Raw genomic sequence first — 23,648 nt, 5'->3', positions numbered from 1 at the left:
TAGCCCTGGCTGTCCTGGAACTCCCTCTGTAGACCAGGCAGGCCTCAAACTCAGAAATCTGCCTGCCTCTGCCTCCCGAGTGCTGGGATTAAAGGCGTGTGCCACCACGCCCGGCTGCCCCTAAACTCCTATGTTATAGGCTTAGTGCCTTTCTCTATGGATCTCAGAGCAATTTATTTATTTCAAGACTAGATCTTTCATTGATCCTAGAGCTGACTAGACTGTAGTCCATGAATCCTCCCATCCCTGACTCTCTAGTATCTTGCATGTATGAGACAAGTGTTCTTCCACTACATGTTGACATTGACTTTCTTTTTTTTTTTTATTATTTTTTATTTTTATTTTATTTTTTTTTATTATTATTATTATTATTATTATTATTATTTGGTTTTTCGAGACAGGGTTTCTCTGTATAGCTCTGGCTAGTCCTGAACTTACTTTGTAGACCAGGCTGGCCTCGAACTCAGAAATCCGCCTGCCTCTGCCTCTGCCTCCCGAGTGCTGGGATTAAAGGCATGCGCCACCATGCCCGGCGCCATTGACTTTCTTATTGTATTGTATTTTTTATTTTGAAGCAAGCAGAAGTCTACCTGAGTTGTCCAGGCTGGCTTCGAGCCTGCTCTGTAGCTTAAGCAAGCTTTGAACTTGAAATCCTCCCATACTAGTCTCCCAAGTAGCTAGAATTGTAGGCCTATACCATCACTCCCAGATGCTTAAAAGCAATTCTACAACAGACTCAAGACACCAAACAAATCTCTTCTATCTCAATTTGATTCTATTTAATCTGGACATGGTGTCTGAAGCCATATGATGCACCTTCCTCTTATCTCCACGTCAGATGCTGATCATAACCACAATATAGTTTGGCACCTGCACTTCTGACTATAAAAATCAGGGTGTCCACAGCCTTCTCCCTAGTTCTACTCAGTTGTTCGAATAGCTCACTAAACTCAAGAAGACACTTCACTTCCACTTATCTATTTATTATGAACACTAGTACAAAGAATACAGATGGATGGCCACAGGAACGTAGGGCAAGGCATGAGGAGACAATTGGGAGCATCCATGGTCTTCTTGGGTATACCATTCTCCAGACCTCCATATGTCCTCCAACAACCCTGTCCTTTGGGGACATTAGGAAAGCTCCATTCTGCAGTGTGATAGATATATTGAAGCTTTTACCTCTGGTGATCAGATATCATCCTTAGCTATTGCGCCCTCCTCCCTGTCCCAGGCAGGGAGATCAGGTGAGTTGTAGAATGTGGTTAGCTGAACAAAAGAGCCAGAGCCACATTCTTAATCAGATCATCTGTGTCTGCTCACAAGAGTCCATTACTAGTTTGTCCATTGTCTGTTGATGTCTCCTCAGTGAAGGGGCACATATGGTTATTTGACCTATGGGAAATTCCGATTGTTTCTCCCAGACATTTGCATGCAATTCTGGCTTAGTTGCATATGGCTTTGGTGTCTCAGGACATGTTAGAGTACATAGGCTTGGGGAACATGACAGAAGGGGGCTCTATGCAGCCACAAGAGCACTATCATCCACTCCAGGTGAAAACTTGTAGTAAGGCAGCTTTAGGGTCACCCACACTCCTGTAAGCAACCCTCACACATTTCCATAAGTCAGCCCAATAATCTCATTGGTTCCCAGAGTCCACTGCAGTGGAATCACACTGTGCTTTACGGTTGGGACCTTATAAGGAGGAGGTATATGCTGTTTACACCTCTCCAGGGAAGGAATCCTCAAAACAGAATGGTGGGAAAGCTTTAACTTGTTTTATTCTTTTTTGTTTTATTTCTAGTATAAATGTTTAATTTAGCACTCCTGTGAGCCAAGTGGTTGATATCCAGGACCCAGAAGCAAGGTCAGCCTCCAACAAGGTGGATCTGTCACACACACCCATGTGGGGCATATCACATTGAGGATGACTGAGAGCCTGGCATCATGAGTTGGTTCCACAGGCACCTGCATGTCATCCTCCCATGAGCCAGATCTGCTCAGCACTTGGGTGACCCAGGATGACAGGAATCCTGCTGAGAGCAAAGGCTTGACTCTTACTCATACCTTGGTCTTCCTTAGTACCCTCAGTCACCAGACAGTTTATTTATCAGCATAGCCTATGGCTCTGGCATCTTCAAGGGTTTTAGGAGCTGCATGCCAGACATGAGGATAAGGACCAAAGTTATGTTTGAACAGTTTTGTTCTATAATTCTAAAATGTTCAAGTTTGCTTTAAAGGAAGTAATAGGAAGCATTTATATAAAGCCAAGATACTACTGTGAGGGAAATGTGATCAGTATTTGGCCAGGATGGGCATGAAGAGAAATGATGAACTGCAAAGGGCAGATGGTGAGGTGAGGAGGGCCAGTCCACATCTCAATGGTTACACGGTTATTCATACTTATAGCAAAGCTGATCAAATACTTTGAACTGTGAGGATTTTACTGTATATATAATGCATTCAGAGTAGCAAAGGAAGTCTCAGGAAGGCACCTCAAGTGTTTTACACTGTTGTGTGAATTGCTGCAGGAAATTATCTAAGTTACAGGACAGAGAATATTTTGAAGATGAGATCAGCAAGGCAGCAACTACAGGATTCCAGGACCACAGTCTGACAAAGAACTGCTGGGCTGAAGTAGCAATGAGTGGTGAGCTCAAGCCACAGTGGAGCAGGCAGACAGCAATGAGACAGAGAACAGCCCCAGAGCCCATCACCCATCACTAGAGTCCAGCCACAGGAGGCAGGAGTAGAACCACTGCCTTACCAGGAAGAGTTGACTCAGATGTGGGCAGGGGAAACAGACCTGCTGCTGAAGGGAAGTGACACACTGACATCTGTCAGATCTTGGGACCTTCCTATCTAGTTTGTTCTACAGTTTTCAGGTCTTCAGAGCTCACTTGACCATATTTGCTTACATTGTAGTATGTCTTCATTACACCAAATATTTTTAAATTTGAAGTGTATGCCATAAATCTTAGAGATTAATAGTAAATTGCTCATCATCTTCCAGACACGTGCCACATCTTTACACCCACATTTAGGGAAAAGAAAATAAATCTCCCTAAGTTGGACACTAATCATGATTACTCTTTTTAATTTGATAACTTGAGGTCCTAGGTTTCAGGCTTCTCTGTCTCCTAGAGTGCATCCAGAGTTCCTGTCTGAAGTGAAATCATTGAGTCTTGATTTACTAGGCCTTGGCGTGATCGGATTTGCCTGATGTGGTGGCCATTTCTCAAGGACAAACAGATAAAAATAAAAAATAAAAAAATACCACAGTTATTATCTTAAAGGTTCTCTCTAAAATGAAACATCTCAAAGGTGTCTTCCACATCTGTCAACTAACAAAGTGTATTCAGACACATAGGGTTGAGGGTGCTACTTGTTTGGTGACTGTAGAGTGGTACCCTAGCTGCTGGACCTGTGTTTCAGGTTTCTGTTCCCTGTCTAATCCCCACAAGCAATGGCTACATGAAAGCCAACTTGCAGTTAAGGTATTACTGTCCCTGGGAGAGGTGACACTTTAAACAGTTTGCAAGTTGTATTTGATTAGGATTTTGTTTAAAATCCTCTCTGAGAAGAGATTTGAGAAGGAAATAGCCATTGAAGAAGGCTGAGAGAGGAAATACCAAAAGCTGGGATCCTGAGTTCTCCCACATATTCCCACAATTCTTTCTGATTCTTGCCCCTCTCCATCTCTCAGTGTTTCCATTTGGTCATCTGTGTGCCAAACTCTCAGGCAGAACCTCTGACAGGCAATTTCCCAATAGTGAGCATCCATATGAATAGTCACACAAATCAGAAGGTGTGGAGAGAATGCTCTTGAGCGTTTGTAACTCAGATGTGCCTGACTTCACTTCCCGTCTCACTGAAATGTGAGCAGTCTCAACTTCCAGCATCTGTGATCAATATAAGTCAAGGATTTTTCATTGTGAATGATGATTAACTTTTATTGGGTATCTATTTTGTGTCAGGTACTTTGATCTTAGTTTAAACAAAAATAGATGTGCAAATATATCTGCAAGAACAATAAATCATTTTCAAAGACAGAACAGAGTAAAATTTGAGAAAGAAATGCTATCCTCAAGAAATCTCAGTTCTGCCGGGCGTGGTGGCACACACCTTTAATCCCAGCACTCGGGAGGCAGAGGCAGGCGGATTTCTGAGTTCTAGGCCAGCCTGGTCTACAAAGTGAGTTCCAGGACAGCCAGGGATATACAGAGAAACCCTGTCTCGAAAAAACAAAACAAACAAACAAACAAACAAACAAAAAAGAAATCTCAGTTCTTGGGGTCTCTCCAACAATGAAGAAAAATGTTGGAAATATTATGCAAAATCTATAACTCATCATGTTCCTAAAGCTTTCAAGCTTTCACTTATAAAGTTGTGTGTGTGTATGTGTGTGTGTGTGTTTCTTTCCCAAATAGTTCATTAATGTGTTTTTCAAAACTGGGAAACAAGGGAACATTAGGCTCTCACAGGTAAATTTAAGCCTTGATCTCAGCAACATACACTGACCTCAGAACTTAAGTTTCTCTGAGTTTTAAGGACTCCAGGTATAGGTAAGCCAAGAACTTAGGTGACCAAATGGGAGGGCCTAAAGCACAATATTCTATAAAGAAACTATAAAATACTATAAAACTATAATTTTTGGTGCACGCCTTTAATCCCAGCACTTGGGAGGCAGAGGCAGGCGGATTTCTGAGTTCGAGGCTAGCCTGGTCTACAAAGTGAGTTCCAGGACAGCCAAGGCTACCCAGAGAAACCCTGTCTCGAAGAACAAAAAAAAAAACCTATAATTTTTAAAAAGAACTATATCTAAGGAAAAGTGTTATGGCATCTGTAGTTTAACTGGAAATACATCAGAAAGAAGGTAGTCAACAAAAGGATGGCTGAATGACTGGGTGGCTGGGTGGGTGATGACTGGATGGGTGGATGGATAGCTGGATGGGTGGATGGGTGGGTGATGGTTAAATGGGTGGTGACTGGGTGGGTGATGGCTTGATTGGTGGGTAATGCCTGAAGAGGTGATGGTTGGATGGGTGGGTGATGGCTGGATGGCTGTACTCACAAAAAAGAAAGTATAATGAAATGGTTAGTGTAGAAGTCAAGCTATAGGAACATATCTGATTATCAGAAGATTTTTTTGACTTTGCTATAAGTTTGCAAATTGACAAAGTGGAAGAGTAGATAGTTAGATAAATAGAATCTTTTTTTATGTTTCTTTCTTTTTAAATATTATTTATTTATTTATTTTTATGTATACAAGAATACTGTAGCTGTCTTCAGGCACACCAGAAGAGTGCATCAGATCCCATTACAGATGGTTGTGAGCCCCCATGTGGTTGCTGGGAATTGAACTCAGGACCTCTGGTCAATGCTCTTAACCACGGAGCCATCTCTCCAGCCCAGAGGAACAGAATCTTCAGTGAAAGCTTGTTTGTGTGTTTATTTGTGATAGGGTCTTAGTATGTAGTCCTGGTTGACATGGAACAGACTATGTAGACCAGGTAGACCTTGAACTCCTGATCTTCTGACTTTGCCTCCTGAGTGCTATAAACAGGTTGTGTGCCTCTGTGTTTGTCTCATATTTTTTTTTGAAAGGAGCCCAGAAACATGTCTATGAATATATGAAAAATTTGTGTCTGACAGTAGTATCAAAGAATTTTGATTAACAAATGGTAATGGGAAAATTAGATTTCAACCTTACCAAGTGGCCTCATGTTTCCCACCAAGCTGTGAGAGCCTTGATGGTGGATCTAGGTCTGTTTTTCCTTATCATAACCTCAGAGCCTGGTACTTGCTGGTAATATTGCTGATATTTGTTGTGTGAAGATTTGGGTCTTGGAAGATAATTGTGGACTGTAGGATTCCTGGCACCTGTGTTGCTGTCACCAACTGGAGGAAAGAGCACATAGCGGAACCCTGAACCCACCGCTTCCCTGTTCTTTGTCAGCCAGGCTGAAGCAACTGTTCTGACCACGGACTATTGACAAGAGATAAGAAAACAGAATAGTGAGTGCTGTAAACTCCACTCAGTGGCTAGCAGAGCATTTTTGTTTGTGACCTGAACCTGCAAGAACAAACTTTACGGTTGCTCTTACTTCCTAAGGCTACATTTAATGAAATGAGGGAGCAGTATCTGAGGGATGGGGGGAAACAATAATGTAGGAAAAAATGATTTAACCAAAATACAGATCCTATTATAGATATAACTTATGTATGCTTATAGATAGATGTAAATATGGTATGTGTGTTAAGTGTACATGTATAAAACAATAACAAAGAATTCTATCTGATGAACGTAAGCAGACCTTATAAATATTTTCCTTACAGCCCTGAAGGAGAGCAAGTTATTTCACAGTCAAATTTGGCAAAGGAACTCTGAACCACTTTCACATATTGACTCAGAGGTTTTAGTAGTCAGGCTACATCCTGCACTTTGATTCTGGTCAGTCACGTGCTCATTCTCAGCACTCCAATGAAGAAGTGAAAGAACTGCATTTGAATTATAGATACTGAACTTGGAGGTTGCATTTTCACTGCTAAATCAATCAGAGCATGTTCCTTGCTCAACAGCATCGTCAGTGACAGTTTTCTACAAGGCTGATCTGAATGAACTGCTGTCTTCCTTCCAGTAGTTTCCTAATTCCCCAGTAATTTAGTTCTTCCATGTTGTGAGCTTTACATCAACCAACTACAAATACACAAGTGAGTTCAGAAATGTCAATAATATCCATTCTAATGCTGTGAATAAAAGATTTGATGCCAGGACTGGAGAGATGGTGCAGTGGTTAAGAGCCCTAACTGCTCTTCTAGAGGTCCTGAGTTCAATTCTCAGCAACCACATGGTGGCTCACAACCATCTGTAATGGGATCTGATGCCCTCTTCTGTGTGTCTGAAGAGAGTGACAGTGTACTCATATATACAAAATAAGTAAATAAATCTTTTTAAAAAAATGATGCCTAATAGGTTCCTCTACCAATCAGCTATTGGAATCCCATCTTTCTGCCAGTACTGCTCAATTTTCAACCATAAGTGATACAGTTTAATGATCTTGAAAAAGACAGGATCTTTACAAATTTATATATTTGGTACCCCCTCATCCATGGATTTACAATTATCCAACTGCTATCTGAAACTATTAAATGGAAAATCTGGTAACAAACAACTCATATGTTTGGAATTGCAGGCAATTCTGAGTAGTACTATGAAATCTTCTGCCTTCCTACTGTCTCCCAGAGCATGAATCCCTTTGTCCTGGATGTCCACAGTGCATTGTATGTACGTGGAGAGAAAATAGGCTATAGCTAAGGGTTGGTGCTATCGGCATTTCAGGCATTCACTGGAGGGACTGGAACATGTACCCCTCAGACAAGAGAGACTACTGTGCCTCTTGGTTATTTTTGTGTATTTTATACCCAGCATGAGGTAGAGTTGTCCTGATTAAGCCAGACATGTTCCAACGTGACTACTATTAGGACAAAGGAGAGGTTGCCTTCTTGATTTCAACTTTAAAGACTTTTATTTTGATTCTATCATTAAGATGCATGTGATAAAATATGAGGCTATATTTTTACACACACACACTTCAGGCCTTCATAATAAGACATCTTGTTCCCCTTCTGAACAGGATTGTCTCAGCTCCTTAGCTTGTGGAATGACAATGATAACCAGAACTGAAGGGCAGTGGGTACTGGTGACCAGACAGCTTGAAGGTGCCAAGTGGTCGTTGACATTAGGATACACATTTTGGGGCTAGAGAAATGGCTTTTCGGTTAAGGACAGATACTACACTTGCAGATGACCCAAGTTCAGCTCCCAGCACTCATGTCAGGCAGCTCACATGAGTAGCATGATGAAATTTGCCCTCCTACTGTCTGACCTATAGTGAGTGGCCTGTAACAAAGAGCTCCCCAGCTCTAGGGGAGCCAGGGCCTTGGGTATCTGACATATATATATATATATATATATATATATATATATATATCTCCATATGTATACATGTTTGGTCAGAAACAAAAGTTAAAAACAACAACAACATGCTTGGAAAAAGTCATAACTGTCAGTTAAACAGTAGGTGGTCCCTACTTGGAGCACAGTCACAGAAAATTAGATTCACATTCTTTGCCTTTTAGTGGAGGGACCCATTTAGTTACTTGGATTTGTTTTTAGTTTCGGGTAAAGAAGAGGACAGTTGGTGGAAGAGCATCAGCTGGTGGTTTTTACTATGTGAAATCAAGTCTTTGCAGAAATCAACACTACATGTCCTGCAATGTTAGTATGGAGAGTGCTGTGATGTGCTACATATATTCACACACATGGTAGAGAGCAAGAACTGACTACCCAAACATAGTGGATATTTCCTTATACTCATCTGAATTGGTCTGCAGTTATAAACCTCCCTCCCACTAACAATGGGGGTATGGCCACTCACAGAACAAGCAAAAGTTAAGGTGCTAGAATTCCTTGATGGAAATCTCACCTTTGCATTTTGTTGCTCTGTTTCCTGAAATAACTTGGAAGATGCCCAGGAAACACCATTCTGCTTTGTTTTTCTTAAAATCCACCCATTCTGTCACTTCAGAAAAGCAAATGGCCTTTGCAAAGTCACTAAGTTTGCAGCTGCACATTTCCCAAATAAAGCAATTTTAAAGAGCCATCAAAAGTGTTGTCTTCTAACCTCCATGTGTGTTCCATGGCACCCTTCTCAAATGAGCATACATACGTGTCAAAGACAGAGAGAGAGAGAGAGAGAGAGAGAGAGAGAGAGAGAGAGAGAGACCTCTGAACTCTTCCACAGCAGTAAGATGGCTAGGTGGATAAAGGCCCTTGCCCCTAATCCTTATCATTGGAGTTCTATTCCCAGAATCCACATGGTGGAAGGGTGACCCGTCTAGCAGGTCCAGTTATTCGAGGGTCTCGAGGAGACCTTCTCCTAAGAACCAAATGGGGGGTAAAGAGAGACGAGAACCTTGTGAAATGAAGACACACGGAAGCAGTCTGAGTAGCATCAAGGTCCCACTGTATTAGCAAGGCTCAAGGTTTAAATGCACAAGCAAAGGGGGAAGTACTTCTCAGCAGGTGGGATGGGGCAGCAGAAATTTTTCTTTTGGTGACTACACGGGGAAGCAGGAACTTGGTGGTATCAGGGTACATCTTAGGTCAGGACATCCAGAGCTGACTTAGGGCTGGAACAATCTGTGGCCCACTTTTGACCCCCTTTTCTTCTCAGGGGGGTGGTGGTGAGAGGCCCAATTCAGAGATCAGGACAATAGTGTTGTCTTAATAGCTCCCAACAGAAGAGAATCAATGACTCTGATTTCAGAGAGATGCTGCAGCAAGCAGGGGCGGGGAGATACACACACTAAGTAAATAGATGAGAAGAACTGGTTTCCCAAATGTCCATTATCATGCTGTGATGGCATCACTTACATAGAACTTGCTCTGGTGATTTGGGATTATAATGACCCCATCCTAAAACAGGACTTCCTTAACAGGAAGCTGTTCCCAGTTGTAACTCATCACCTCTTGAGTACACCATAGTAATTAGGAAGCATTCATTGAATTCCAATCTCACTTAATAGAGATGATTCATTAGTGCATAAGAGAGCCTAAGTATTGAGCTAAAAAAGCATTTTCTGAGAATGAGTAGCATTCTCCAGAAAGGTTATATTCTTAGGGTGATAATTAGAAACTTAGAAACAAACTGTGGCCAATTAAATATGGCAAATTGAGGGTGGAGAAACAACGTGACAGTAGAGTGCTTCCCTGACACGGGTCTTGAAAACGATCTCCAGTACTGCACAAAGGGAAACAATGCAGACTGAATGTTCACATATGTCTTCAATCCTCTGACTTTCCATAAAAGTGACAGTTAATACATACAAATGTCCAAAACACACAAGTGTAAGAAAAGCTCGCAGGAAACCACAACTGACAAGAAAGCAGCACTCTGGAGAATGCCAAGTCCTATGCTGGCAGAGCAGAAAGTTAAAAATTCAGTCTTTATTCTACACACAACACCCCAAAACCTTAAGACTTGCAGATACCAGGAGGCACAGGGCAATGTACAGTGGAAATAGGAAAGTTTAGTTGAAGTTTCTATGGAGACCTTTTGAAATACAATCTCCCTCAAACAGAAATGCCAAAAGTTTGCTCCATTCTAGCACAATCAAAGGAAGAAAACGTCCTGTCTGGGGAGGCTGAGTCAGAGAGACTGAGGAACAGCAGACCGCTGAAGAGAAGACTGCCTGGCCTCCCCCAAAACTGCACATAAACCACAAACTGAATGTTGAGATCTCCCAACACAACTCAATTAAAAGAGAAAAAGGGCTGGAGAGATGGCTCAGCGGTTAAAAGTACTGTCTGCTCTTCCAAAGGTCCTGAGTTCAATTCCCAGCAACCACATGGTGGCTCAAAACCATTTGTAATAGGATCTGATGCCCTCTTCTGGTGTGTCTGAAGACACCTACAATGTACTCATATAAATAAAATAAATCTTAAAAAAAAAAAAGATTAAAAAAAAACTTGTAGCAGGATGTATATTAATCCAACAATAAATTAAGAGTTCACCTTTGTGGAAAACAACCAATCCAAAAGAATGTCATTAGAGACATTTTAGATCAGAGCAGTCTACAGATTCAGTGCAATACCTATTGAAATATCAATTTATTCCACAAAAATATATATATTGAAACATCCTTACATGGGCATGAAGTACAAAAGATCCTCAATAGGCATAGCCTTCTTGAGAAGAAAGAGCACACACAGCTGGGAGTGAACGCCTGTAGAACAGTAGTACTTGACTTCAAAATATACTACAAAGTTACAACATCCAAAACACCATGGAACTAGCATCAAAACAAACACATCGGCCAATGGATTAGAATAGGCAACCCCAAGATAAAGCCACACATCCAATTGATTTTTCATGATGCCAAGAACACACAGCAGAGACCGTGGAAAGCTAGTTATTTACATGCAGAAGAATGAAATGAAACCATATCTCACAACATACACAAAAATAAAATCAAAATGGAATAAATACTTTAATGTAAAACTCTAATTGTGAACCTATTGGAAGACAAACTTGAGGCCCCGGGGGAAGGAGAAAACCCTGGGGGGGGGGGTGGAGGGAGGAAGAATGGGGTAAAGAACTGTATGGTGAGGATTGGGGGGAGGGACAATGGCTGCAATGTAAATAAATAAAATAATTTTAAAAATAAATAAATAAAAGCCATTTTGGGCTAGAGAGATGGCTTAGTAGTTAAGACCACTGACTGCTCTTTCAGAGGTCCTGAGTTTAATTCTCAACCATGTGGTGCCTCACAACCATCTGTAATGGAGTCTGAATCCTTCTTCTGGCATACATGAAAACAGAGCATTTATATAAATAAAAGAAACCAATAAATATTTTTAAAAGCCATTTCGCATGAAATATAAAACACATATTCCTTAACCACTGTGCCATCTCTCCAGCCCCCTCTAAAACACACACACACACATATATATATATATATATATATATATATATATATATATATATATTTTAGCGCAGTAGGGGAGGAAGCTACTCTCGGTCAACTCTGTCAAGCATTTGCACAGACACCAAAGGAACGCTCTTCCTCCACTCCCCATAATACAGTTAGTGTAAGCTAAATAAACCCTTTCCTTCCTATTTGCTTCATAGTCACAGTGTTTCATTGCAGCAATAGAAACCCTAACTAAGACACGAGGGTTGAAAGGCCTGAGGCATTGTTGGATCTTCTGCTCAGGACCGGAGAGATGGCTCAGCAGTTGCGAGCACTCACTGCTCTTCCAGAGGTCCTGATTTCAATTCCCAGTTAACCACATGGTGACTCACAACCATCTGTAATGGAACCCAGTGCCTCTTCTGGAGTGTCTGAAGACAGCTACAGTGTACTCATATACATAAAATAAATAAATAATTTTTATTTTTATTTTTTTATTTTTTTATTTTTTTTTGGTTTTTTGAGACAGGGTTTCTCTGTGTAGCCCTGGCTGTCCTGGAACTCACTTTGTAGACCAGGCTGGCCTCGAACTTAGAAATCCGCCTGCCTCTGCCTCCCGACTGCTGGGATTAAAGGCGTGCGCCACCACGCCCGGCGCCATAAATAATTTTTAAAAAAGAGTAGTACTGTACCATACAGTTGTCATGATAGATCCTCTTCAATTTTTTATGTCTGGGTGTATTGCCTGCATCTATGTCCATGCACCACATGCATGCAGTGCCTGAGGACGCTAGAAGAAGGAGTACAATCCCCTGGAACTAGAGTTGCAGATGGGTGTGAGCCTCCATGTTGGTGATAGGAATCAAACCTGGGTCCTCTGGAAGAACTCCAGTTCTCTTAAACATTAAGCCATCTTTCTATCCCCCTTTCAAACTCTAGAATAAAGTCCAATTTAAGTACATTCATTACATATAAATTACATTTTGCAAACTTATTTCTGGAAGATAAAATTTAAGTTTGAAGTTGCAGGAACAGCTTGAAACAATAACTGCCTTATTGTATTTCATGATTTTATGGGCCAGGTATTTAGGCAGGCCTCAGCTGGTTGACTTTTCTGCTCTGAGAGTGTCAATTGAGATTACTTACTGGTATTCAACTAATGGATTATGTTGGTCTACATGTCCAAAATGGCCTAGGTAGGAATGGCTGGAGGGCTGAGATCATCTGAGACTATTGTCTGGAGTACCTACACATGACCTTGCTAGTATTGTGCTTTCAGAGTGGCTGGACTTGATGTGCCAGTCAGAACCACAAAAGGAGTATCCCAAAAGATCGAAGTTGATACTGCAAGCTGTCTTCACTGTGAGTTTAAGATACCATGAAGTGTTACACTTTTTCCATATCAAATAAGGGTCAAAGGGCCAGCTTAGATCCTAGTAAAGAGATCACACAGAGATGTGAATTCCTGGAGGTCTGATTCATTGGAGGGCCATTACTGAAGACTAACTTAACCTTTATAGATAAAGATATCATTCATATTTTCCTTAAGATGTTATGTTGACAAGTCACAAACTCAAAGAAATTTATTATTTCACTAAAAATACTGTATGATGGGGAGTGGAGGAAGAGCGTTCCTTTGGTGTCTGTGCAAATGCTTGACAGAGTTGACCGAGAGTAGCTTCCTCCCCTACTGCGCTAAAACAGCATCAAGCCACACAGGTCTTGGCAACTGTATAACTGTGGAGTTTATATATGTAAGACAAGTTGAGATTACGAAGTTTTTAAAATCAATCTTTTGGGGAGTGGACAGATAGCTCAGTGACTAGAAGCATTTGCTACTGTTCCAGAGGATGCCAGTTTGGTCCTAGTACTGATGTCAAGTGGCTGACACCATCTGTAACTGCAGCTCCAGAGCATCCTATACCCTCAACTGGCTTTGTAGACACCTGTAGACAAAGCACACACTCATAAACATACACACAAATAAAAAAGTAGAATTTAAAAAATCAATCTTTGTTTCTTCATGAAAGTTGTGATGGTTTGTATATGCTTGGCCCAGGGAGTGGGACTATTAGAAGGTGTGGCCTTTTGGGAGTAGGCGTGGCACTGTAGGTGTTGGCTTTAAGACCCTCATCCTAGCTGCTAGCAGCCTTCAGATGAAGATGTAGAACCCTCAGCTCCTCCTGTACCATGCCTGCCTGGATGCTGCCATGCTCTTGCCTTGATGATAATGGACTGAACCTCTGAACCTATAAGCCAGCCTCAATTAAATGTCGTCTTTTTAAGAGTTGCCTTGGTTGTGGTGTCTGTTCACAAACAAGTTTTGTTCACAAAACCCTAACTAAGACAGAATTATTCCATAGGAATTTATTATCATAATAGTTTATTATCACAAAAGGTTGAGAAAGAGCTTGTCTTCTACATAGCCTTTTTCTCCTTTGTGGTTCTGTGATGACAGGATATGGTGCTTCCTTACCCAAGTACGCAGGGCAGGTCCGAAAGCAGAAGGCTCTTGCAGGGCATTTCCCTTCATGGCTTTTGTTTTTATGAGACCTGAGCTTCCAAAATCTGCCATGTAGGAAGAAGCAGCAAGGCATGCTGTCTAGTCTTGTATCAACTAACCACAAACTAGAAGTATCTGAAAGGAGAGAACTTTGAGAAAATGCCTCCATAAAATCCTGTTGTAAGGCATTTTCTTAATTTGTGATTGATGTGGGAGGGCCTAGCCCATTGAAGGTGGTGCCATCCCTGGGTCTCTGGTCCTGTGTTCTATAAGAAAGCAGGCTGAACAAGCCCTGGGAAGCAAGCCAGTAAGCAGCACCCCTCCATGGCCTCTGCAACCCTGCCTCCAGGATCCTGCCCTGTTTGAGTTCCTGTCCTGACTTCCTTCAGTGGTGAACACCAACATGTTAGTGTAAGCTAAATAAACCCTTTCCTTCCTATTTGCTTCATAGTCACAGTGTTTCATTGCAGCAATAGAAACCCTAACTAAGACACGAAGGTTGAAAGGCCTGAGGCATTGTTGAATCTTTTGCTCAGGGCAGTATCCCAGAGTGTCCCTCTCAGGTTCATTCATCTTCCTTCTTTGTTCCCATACCTATGCAGCCTTCTGAGTTACCTCTTGGGAATGCTCCTCTATTTTAACCTAAAAACATCTAATTATCTCAGTATAAACCAGAGTTCAGTTCACTATGGGTTCCTTTCCAACTGCAGTAGCTTATGATTTTTTTTAACCTTTGATAATAGGTTAATAGTCAAAGAAATCAATGAGGGTCTTATCTTTATTGTTGGCTTTCTTTTTGTTTTGTTTATAGTTTTTTGTTTGTTTGTTTGATATAGGGTATCTATCTATCTATCTCAAGTGGCCAGGAACTCATTATGTATACCATGGTGATCTTGAACTCAAAATCCTTCTATCTCAGCCTCCTGAGTTCTAGATTACAAAAGGGCACACATTTGTCTCCTTTTTTCCTTAAAGTATGTTAAAAAAAAAAAAAAAGGAAGAGGAAGGAGGTGCCAAGAGAGGAGGAGGAGGAAAGGAAGAAGGAAGAGGAGGCAACTACAGAAGCTGACACTGGCAGGAGGCAGGTACTGGAGAATTTAGAATGTAAACAAAAAACCTACTTCTCAGAAAGAGGACTAGATTCTTTTGAAATTAGAGATAAAGATGACAGGATATAGATAATGATGAAGAAATAAGATGAAAAATAATAGAACTGAAGAGGCAACAAAGTAAAAAATTCTCAGTATCCTGGGCTAATAATAGACATAGAGCAGATACAAACAGAGCAGGAAAAGATCTCTCTCTCAAGGACATGCTATGTTCAGAAAGCATTTATGGCCAATTCCTCTTCACACTGATTCTCCACTTCTTACTGAAAACTTTGTTCTCTAAAATCATGAACTACCCAAAACCATGGTTCCAAATATCATCAAAAAGAACACCTTCCACTCTTGTCTGAAGGATAGAAACAGCAAAACAGCCTTCAATTCAAAAGAGTTCAGGAAAAAAAAAAGTCTTCCCAGGACAGTATTCCACATAGGTGCTTTGTCATGCTCAAGGACATGGTACCTTAGCCCACTGTTATCCAGACCTGATGGATGACGCTCTGCCTTGCCTGGAGCGTCTCAGAACACTGGATCATTTAAATTCTATCCAAATTTCACACTTCCAAGGCCTGTGATAATGCCCCTGTTTTCTTTATTTCTAAGATTCTCCACTGTTCCCCTGCAATTGAGCTCTTCTCCATTGCAGAAAGCCAATCAAGCTGGATCTATTTGTTTCTAGAGGTGCTAGAATGTTCCAGCAAACTCAGGGGTCAGGGAGGTGTCCATAGTCCCACCATTCATTTACCCAGCACAGTCTGGAAACCAGAAGAAAGGTTTCTTATTGTCACTGAAGGTTTTCCTTGCAGAACCTCAGAGCCATTTCCGCATAGAGTTTTTGTGGTATTTATCTTCTGAAAAGGGAATGCTAAGTCATCTATTTTTGAAGTGCAAGGGGTGGTTGAAGCCAGGGCCTCCTGCTTTCTAAGCAAACACACTACCAGAGTTCCAACTCTAGCCCCAGGAGTGGTTTTCTTAGGTATGTAATCCACACATATCAATCTAGGTCAGTGGTCTTTAACCTTCCTAACGCTGAGACCCATTAATATGCTTCATGTTATGGTGATCCCCAAGCATAAAATTATTTCACTGCTATTTCATAACTGTAATTTTGCTACTGTTATGAATAGTAATATAAAAAAAATCTGATATGCGATTCCCAAAGAGGTTGTGACTCACAGGTTGTGAACAGGCGATCTAGGCCTTTAAAGACATTGGTAAGGATCTGGGGCTGCAACATCAATCCTTTGGTGTTGCAGCTAAGTGGAGTTTCCCATTGGTCGGAGAAGTGGGAACTCAGATTTACCAAATACCTTTGGGATACTGTGGCTCACCTGTGTGATGTCAAGCCCTGGGCAGCTAAAGGTGACACGTGAGGGGAGGTTCTTCTCCTATCCCACCTAGCTGTTCCGGATCGCTTGGGAAACTTTTTTCATTACTGGAAAGAAGCTTCCCCTTTCTTTGTTATGTCTGAATAAAGCTCCCAGGCTCGCAGGGCGGGGTGCGTTACTGATGCTCCCGGGCCATGCCCCGCCCTTAATTCAAATCTCCCCGGTTTTGGCAAAGCGATTTAAAACAGAAACAAAATAAAACCCAAGGTTGCATCAGTAATCTTTCTTTTTTTTCTCTAAGGCCAAAATGAAAGCACTTTTCTTTTTTAGGGATCTGGTCTTATACTAAGTTGAACACCACCATTAAGTGGTTAAAACAAACTCCTCCAAAGAAAAAGATAAGTAAACCTTCTGGTGCTCTGAGGAATTCTGCAGCGGCCTTGGCGCTACTCAACTTGCAGGAAAACTCGATCTGAAGCCCCAAACCTGCAGCTGGGTGGAGCCAGCCAAAATCGGCGGCCCGGCGCGGGCTAGGATTGGCTGCTGGGCATCGCCCCGCGCCTGCGCAGTGTTCCTCCCGCCCGCCCAGCTTGCTGCCGGCCTGGGCACTAAGGCCTTTGGAGGGTGCGCGCGTCAGCTGGCCGGGAAGCCGGCGAGCTGCCGGGACAGGATAGTGGGCCGAGCCGTAGGCCTCGGCTATCCTTCCCGAAAACAAAAGAAAGAGCCGCTCGCCGGCCCCCGCAGCCTGTGGAGGCCGGTGAGGGAGACGCCGAGGAGCACTGAGGCTCTGTGGGCGCCGCCGCCGCCTTGGCCGCCATGATGGAGCGGAAGTGAACTTCGGGCGCAGGCTGCCGGCGACAGCGCTTCGTTCTAGCTGCCCGGGGTGCGCGGCGCTACGGAGCCCGGACCTTCCGGTCCTCGCGACCCCGGCCTCTTGGCTCCCTTCGCTTACCCCAAGACTGAGCGGCTTGGAGAGGCGCCCGGCCTGCGGTCCAGGCTTCCAGAAAGATGGCGGACCCGGCGGAGTGCAACATCAAAGTGATGTGTCGCTTCAGACCTCTCAACGAATCTGAAGTGAACCGCGGCGATAAGTACGTCGCCAAATTCCAGGGAGAAGACACGGTGATGATCGCGGTGAGTGGCCCCTGTCCCCACGTCACGTGGGGTCGGGCAGGACGGTGAGTTCTGGGACAAGGCGGGTCGCAAAGCCCAGAGAAGCAGGGAGTGCTCGCTCTCCCGAGCCGGGTTTGCGGGTTCAGACGACCAGGGAGGAAGGAGCAGTGTTCAGGCGACTCCGCGACGGTTCGAGGATCACCCCCACCCCAGTGCTAAGCTTGGCAGCTGGGAGGTGTCTTGTTTCTCATTCTGGACACTCCCCCACCTGGGGCTCTGGAGGCTGTGTCCCAGGAGCTGGTTTAGTGCACGCTCATCCGTGTGTGTGTGTGTGTGTGTGTGTGTGTGTGTGTGTGTGTGTAAAATAATATGCTTGTTTCTTAAATGGTCTCCCTCTCGACTTTCCATGTAATAAGTGGGAAATTGGAGCCTGTAAAAAGAACTAGTGGCTTTTCTTTGAAATTAGAGTTTTCTCTAACGTCATAAGTGGATTTAGATTGGGCCAAATAAGTGTCAGAAAGATCTAGAATTTCATTCTTTACCGTATTTTAACATTGTAGGAAAGATCGCTATAGCCGAGACATAGTGTTGTAAAGACCTTACAATGGGGCTTGAATCACTGTTACTAGATTCATGTTAGTAGTCTATCTTGAAGGAAATTGATTATGGTAATCTGAGAGGTAGCACATACTCCTTTGTAGTGTAAAATGTAACTGAGCTGATTGATTATTATTTGAGAAACTTGAAAGGGTTTTTATATCTAGCATTGCAGGTTCTCAGCATTCTGAGCTCAAGATTAAAAGTGACTGGATAAGATTGCCTCAGTATACAGAACTAAACTAACAAGTAAATTCATCATTCGTGATGATGCCATGGGTATTGCTATTAGGATTTGATTGTTAATGTCAGTTTTTACTCGAAATTGTTTGTTCTTGAGTAGTAATCTATATTTAGTACATTGTTTGCGCTACTTAATTTAGAAATAGGGCAGAGAGGTCACAGGAGACTGGCCATTGATGAGTGAAAACATTTTAGCCTGAAGATAGTACTAAAGTTCTCTAGTGGGTGTGCTAATGTGAAGGCTTCCAAAGTTCAGTTTTCGGAAATTGAATGTTAGTACTATATCCTCCCGGCAGGGTTTTGGTAGGCAAATATATATATATATATATATATCGGATCACCAACCCCGACTATCAGGCCAGTTCTTTGGGGGTGTTTTGTTTTGTTGTGTTTTTTCTTTTTCTTCGAGACAGGATTTCTCTGTATAGTCCTAGCTGTCCTGGAACTCATTCTGTAGACCAGGCTGGCCTTGAACTCAGAAATCCGCCTGCCTCTGCCTCCTGAGAGTCGGGGTTAAAGGCAACACCACCACTGCCGGGCTAGTTCTTTGTTAAGTCCTCAAGATGCTCTTGTATACAAGACATCATAGTAAAGAAGGGATGCTAATTGAGCATAGGAATCCTGTTCTTTAGAGCACAGAGGATAGAGTGGAAGGTGGTTGGGTGTATGTTGTGCCTGCAGTCCTTACCAGGTTTCAACTCCACTATTAGTCCCCAAATTTGAGGCTACTTATTCCTTCCCATCTATGATTATTCAGCTTTAGCTATATTTCATTTGTCACTTGTATTAAGATGGTCTTAATTCTCTGAGTTTTTGTGCTTGTTTAAAAAAATTGTAAATATTGCTAAGATTTCTTTTGCTTGGAATGCCAAATTTCAGGATTTACAAAATATGTTAAGTTGTGGTGGCTTACATTCTTGTAATCATAGCACTGGTGAGCCTGAGACAAGAGAGTTGTAGCCATAATACATGAAACAAAAGATAGCCACCACTACAGAAAACACATTTATTTTAGATCCTTTCCTTTGGAAAAAGTTGCCATAATTTCTGTTTCAAAATTTCTGTAAGTAATACAAATAAGTTTAAGTGATGAATAGAAACTTAGGGTAGATGATGAACAAAAAGTATAGGGGAAAGTACATTATTATAAAGCCACAGGAAACACTGAGGACACTAAAAAGATATTTAATATATCTCATCCCCTATTTTAGGAATTGATTTCTTACATGTATTATCCGTATTTATATGCTTGGGTCTTTGTGTTCAATTTTTAGTGAATTTTAAAAGCCTATTTGGTGACTTATACAGGGATTTAAGGAATGAAATGAAAGTCTCCATGTCCAAGAAACATATTGAAAAAAATTGTAAAACATGATTTATTTTATTCATTTTATTGAATCATAAACATGATACATTAGAAATAGTTTAGGAGAGAATTGAAGCAGCACAGCATGTAAAACTAGATTGTTTTAGATAGGATATTTAGGTATTTTGTTCATTATCTTTAAGTTAAATCAAAATTTAAAGCTTAAATGTGTTTGTCTATAATGTCGACTGAATGGTAATCATAATCACTATTCAGATAGAAAATAATTAAGGAGTCCGCTTTTCTTCTAAGTTTAGCTTTTAATATTCTGTCCAAAATTGTTCCTGTTATCCTCAGAACCGATTTTAATATAACATGGCATTCTGGTAGGCAAGTCTTTTGATCTTGCAGAGTTATGCATGATTTGAGTAGCTTTTAGTCTTATTTGTGATATAAGTGCTTGGTAAAGTGCCAGAAATGCTACCACACTGAGTGAAACAAATTATTCCCTGAAAATCTTTAAGTAATACAAAATAGCCTATTTCAATTAGAGAGCTCACAAAACAAGGAGAGAGAGAGCAAATAAAAATGAATATCTATGTGTTCCACTGAACTTACTGAAAGTGAAAACCTCAAAGCAAAAAAGTTCATAGAAGTATTTCTGCATCAGCGTGTGCAGGGTTAAATGTCTTTTAGTCATAGTTCCTTATATGGTATATTGTTCAGGCTGCAGAACCTAAGCCAGCTTGCTATAATTCATTGACATTAGAAGGAATTAAAACTTAATTAGATTATCTTTTCCCTTTCCTTGCCTCAAACAAAACACAACTTGTACTTACAAGTCAGTACTGGCTTGATATTAAGCTTTGATTAATTGAAAAAGAAGGAGTCCTCCTCACCTCAGTGTTTAAGAAAAACCCAGTGCAGTGAAACACCACTATTCAGAATGCCTCTCAGTAGCATATTCCTGCTTCATGACCAAATTTGGTTTGGTCTATACAATCTCACATGGCAGTCATTCAAGAAGTCTAAGGTGTCATGTAGTTTAGTTAAACTCATTCCTTGGATTTATCTTTTGAAGGCTAAGTCAGATATGGATGCATCTTGTGACTTAGAGTTTATAAAATAGAGTAATTTTGAAAACACATAGAATTATAGGTTGTGTAATGTGTATTTCAAGTCAAAAAATGAATTGAAAAAATTTAAGACCTGTTAGGTAGGCTTTCTTAATTATGGATTTTTCATTCTCAAGGTCTTGCTTTCTCCCTAGGAAGCCAGGTTCAGTTAGTATAGTAACTTTAGGCAGTATGTTTAGTGACAACATTTGACTTACATAGTAAAATGAATGATTTATTTTTATTGGGGTGTTTGTGAGTTTGAATGTATGAGCATGTATGCATTGGGGTCCCCGTGGAGGCCAGGAGAGGGCATTGGATTCCTAGGGGGTAGAGTTAGAACTATTGCTTATGCTAGGAGCAGAACTCAGACCAATAGGAGGTATTCTTAACTCTTTTTTTTTTTTTAATCTTTCTTTCTTTATTATATGTAAGTACACCGTCGCTGTCTTCAGTCACTCCAGAAGAGGGCATCAGATTTTGTTATGGATGGTTGTGAGCCACCATGTGGTTGCTGGGATTTGAACTTGGGACCTTCAGAAGAGCAGTCGGCGCTCTTAACCACTGAGCCATCTCACCAGCCCGTGTTCTTAACTCTTGAACCATCTTTCCAGTCCCAATTAATACTTTAGAACTGCAATCCAAAAAGAATGCTTTGTGAAATAAATAAAAGAACAAATTGTCTTTTTAAAGACCTGCACCTTTGGGATTGAATGTTAATGTGTTAGTAGCATGTTAACAAAGGGATGCTTTGAGAATAATCAAAATTGATGCCACTTGAAATTGGTGCCCAAATGAAGTCATTCTTGCAGTTGCTGAGGGGAAACAACTGGGGCTTAAATAAATTAAAGGCTGTGTTTCTCATACCATAGAAATTTTAGAAACAGGCTCACATTGCTGCTGCTTCCAAGACCCTGACTGTTACAGTCTGTCGTGCTTAGTTGCTCGCTTTGGATTATAATAGTTAAGATTTCAAGATGAGTACTACAGCTCCAGATTTGATTCCATGAATAACTGGTAAAGTAAGAACTTCTCTGAGGCCTGCTTGCAGATAACCTCTTTACATGATGCAGAACTGGGTCATATGACCACCAATTGCAAGGGGACTAGACTTGTAGAAAGGAGCAGGGAAAAAGACAAGGTTTGGGATAAGTAGCCATAAGAACAGGTTGTGTTTTTTTTTGTTGTTGGTTGGTTGGTTTTTTTTTTTCTTTTTTCTTTTTTCTTTTTTCTTTTCGAGACAGGGTTTCTCTGTATAGCCCTGGCTGTCCTGTAGACCAGGTTGGCCTCGAACTCAGAAATCCGCCTGTCTCTGCCTCCCGAGTGCTGGGATTAAAGGCGTGTACCACCACGCCCGGCTAAGAACAGGGTTTCTTAAACTTTCCTTACTTGCCTAAGAAGTAATAAGCATAGTCTTACGCTGCTTACAGTATATGAGTATATAAAATATTGGACATTTACTGATAATAAAATTATTTTAAGACATTTCTTTGTGATACTACTTTTTAAAGATGAACACAATTTTACTTACCAATGAGATGGATGTTCTTGTTTACTTTTAAATAAGGAATTAAGTTTTAGTTGACTATTTGATACTGCAATATATAGAACATCTTTAGTAGTTGAAAAGTATTGACTACTCCAAGTTGTCTTTAATGTGTGTGTGCAGTATAAGCACATATGCAAATTAAATGTAATTTAATTCTTTAATTAAAAAAAATAGAATATAAAATATATATACCTCAAGGAAAGGTAGTTGTGAATTGAAAAATACCCAGTAACAAAGGTGAGATTACTACCAGAGGTATGAGTCAGTAGTAGTAGAGCATTGACTTCAAAGGTAAGATTGGAAAAGAAGAAGAAGCAATCAAGTAGAGCAGAATTGTCAGTGAGTCTAAGAAGATTTAATTTTTAAGGTGGGCTCAACATTGGCAGGAACAATGTAATTATTTAGATCAGACCTTCTAAAAAGAGGAAAAGAAGGTCTAAGTATGAATTTGCCCGCTCCCTGGTTTTTTCCTAAAGGAAAAAATTGGATCTCCAAATATACAGCAGTCGTGACTCTAGGGAACATATGATTTTAACATCATTGAGTGCTTACTAGGCCCCCTACCTGAGTACCAGGGGTTGACTATGTGTCGTCATGCTTGGCAGACTCCTTTACCCAGTGAATCATCTCGATGAACTTAAAAAAAATTACGTAGATAATAAAAAATAATCTACAAAATATGATGCCCTTTTCACTGTATTGACATTTGCATTTGATCCTTGCTCCTGACACTTCAGACTTGACTTCTCTGTTTTTTGAATGTTATATAAGCTTCTTTTGACTGCAGGCTCCTAAACGTCTTATCGATGCCTACACTACTTCCTCACATTAACCCCAACTGGCTTCCTGGCTAATACTGAAGAGGGCCAGTGAGTCAGCTGCTTTTTCTAAGACTGTCTTGACACACTCTTGTGCTATCCTCTAGTGTATTCTTCCAGTATGTAGTTAAACTGTGGTCACTTAATTGTGCCATGTGTATCTCACTGTTAATTTAAGCTCCACTAAAACAGAATCTGTCTTTGTCATCATGGCATCTGCATTCCATAAATATTTGTTAAAGGAAAGGATGAAAAGCTGAATGGAATTATTGAAAGAGGACTGAATTTTAATTGATGGAAGTTCTCTTTTAATTTTGTCATTAACAACAGTTTTTATGCCTGTCAAATTCTATTTTTCTTATTTGCAAAGTAATATTAGTATTAAAAATGAACACTAATCCCAGCACTCGGGAGGCAGAGGCAGGCGGATTTCTGAGTTCGAGGCCAGCCTGGTCTACAAAGTGAGTTCCAGGACAGCCAAGGCTACACAG

General features: G+C 41.1%; 1 protein-coding gene across 1 annotated transcript in view; it reads left to right on the top strand.

Annotated features, from left to right (window-relative positions):
* Positions 1–17,005: 17,005 nt before the first annotated feature.
* The window catches only part of Kif5b (kinesin family member 5B), a 35,466-nt gene continuing 28,823 nt past the window's right edge, over positions 17,006–23,648 (top strand). Inside the window, exon 1 of the mRNA XM_021150222.2 lies at positions 17,006–17,550. Coding sequence (XP_021005881.1) covers positions 17,425–17,550 — 126 coding nt within the window. The 5' untranslated portion in view covers positions 17,006–17,424. The remainder of the gene's footprint in view (positions 17,551–23,648) is intronic.

Source organism: Mus caroli, chromosome 18 (genome assembly GCF_900094665.2).
Source record: "Mus caroli chromosome 18, CAROLI_EIJ_v1.1, whole genome shotgun sequence".
Taxonomy (NCBI): domain Eukaryota; kingdom Metazoa; phylum Chordata; class Mammalia; order Rodentia; family Muridae; genus Mus; species Mus caroli.
This window is presented reverse-complemented; position numbering and strand designations above follow the sequence as displayed.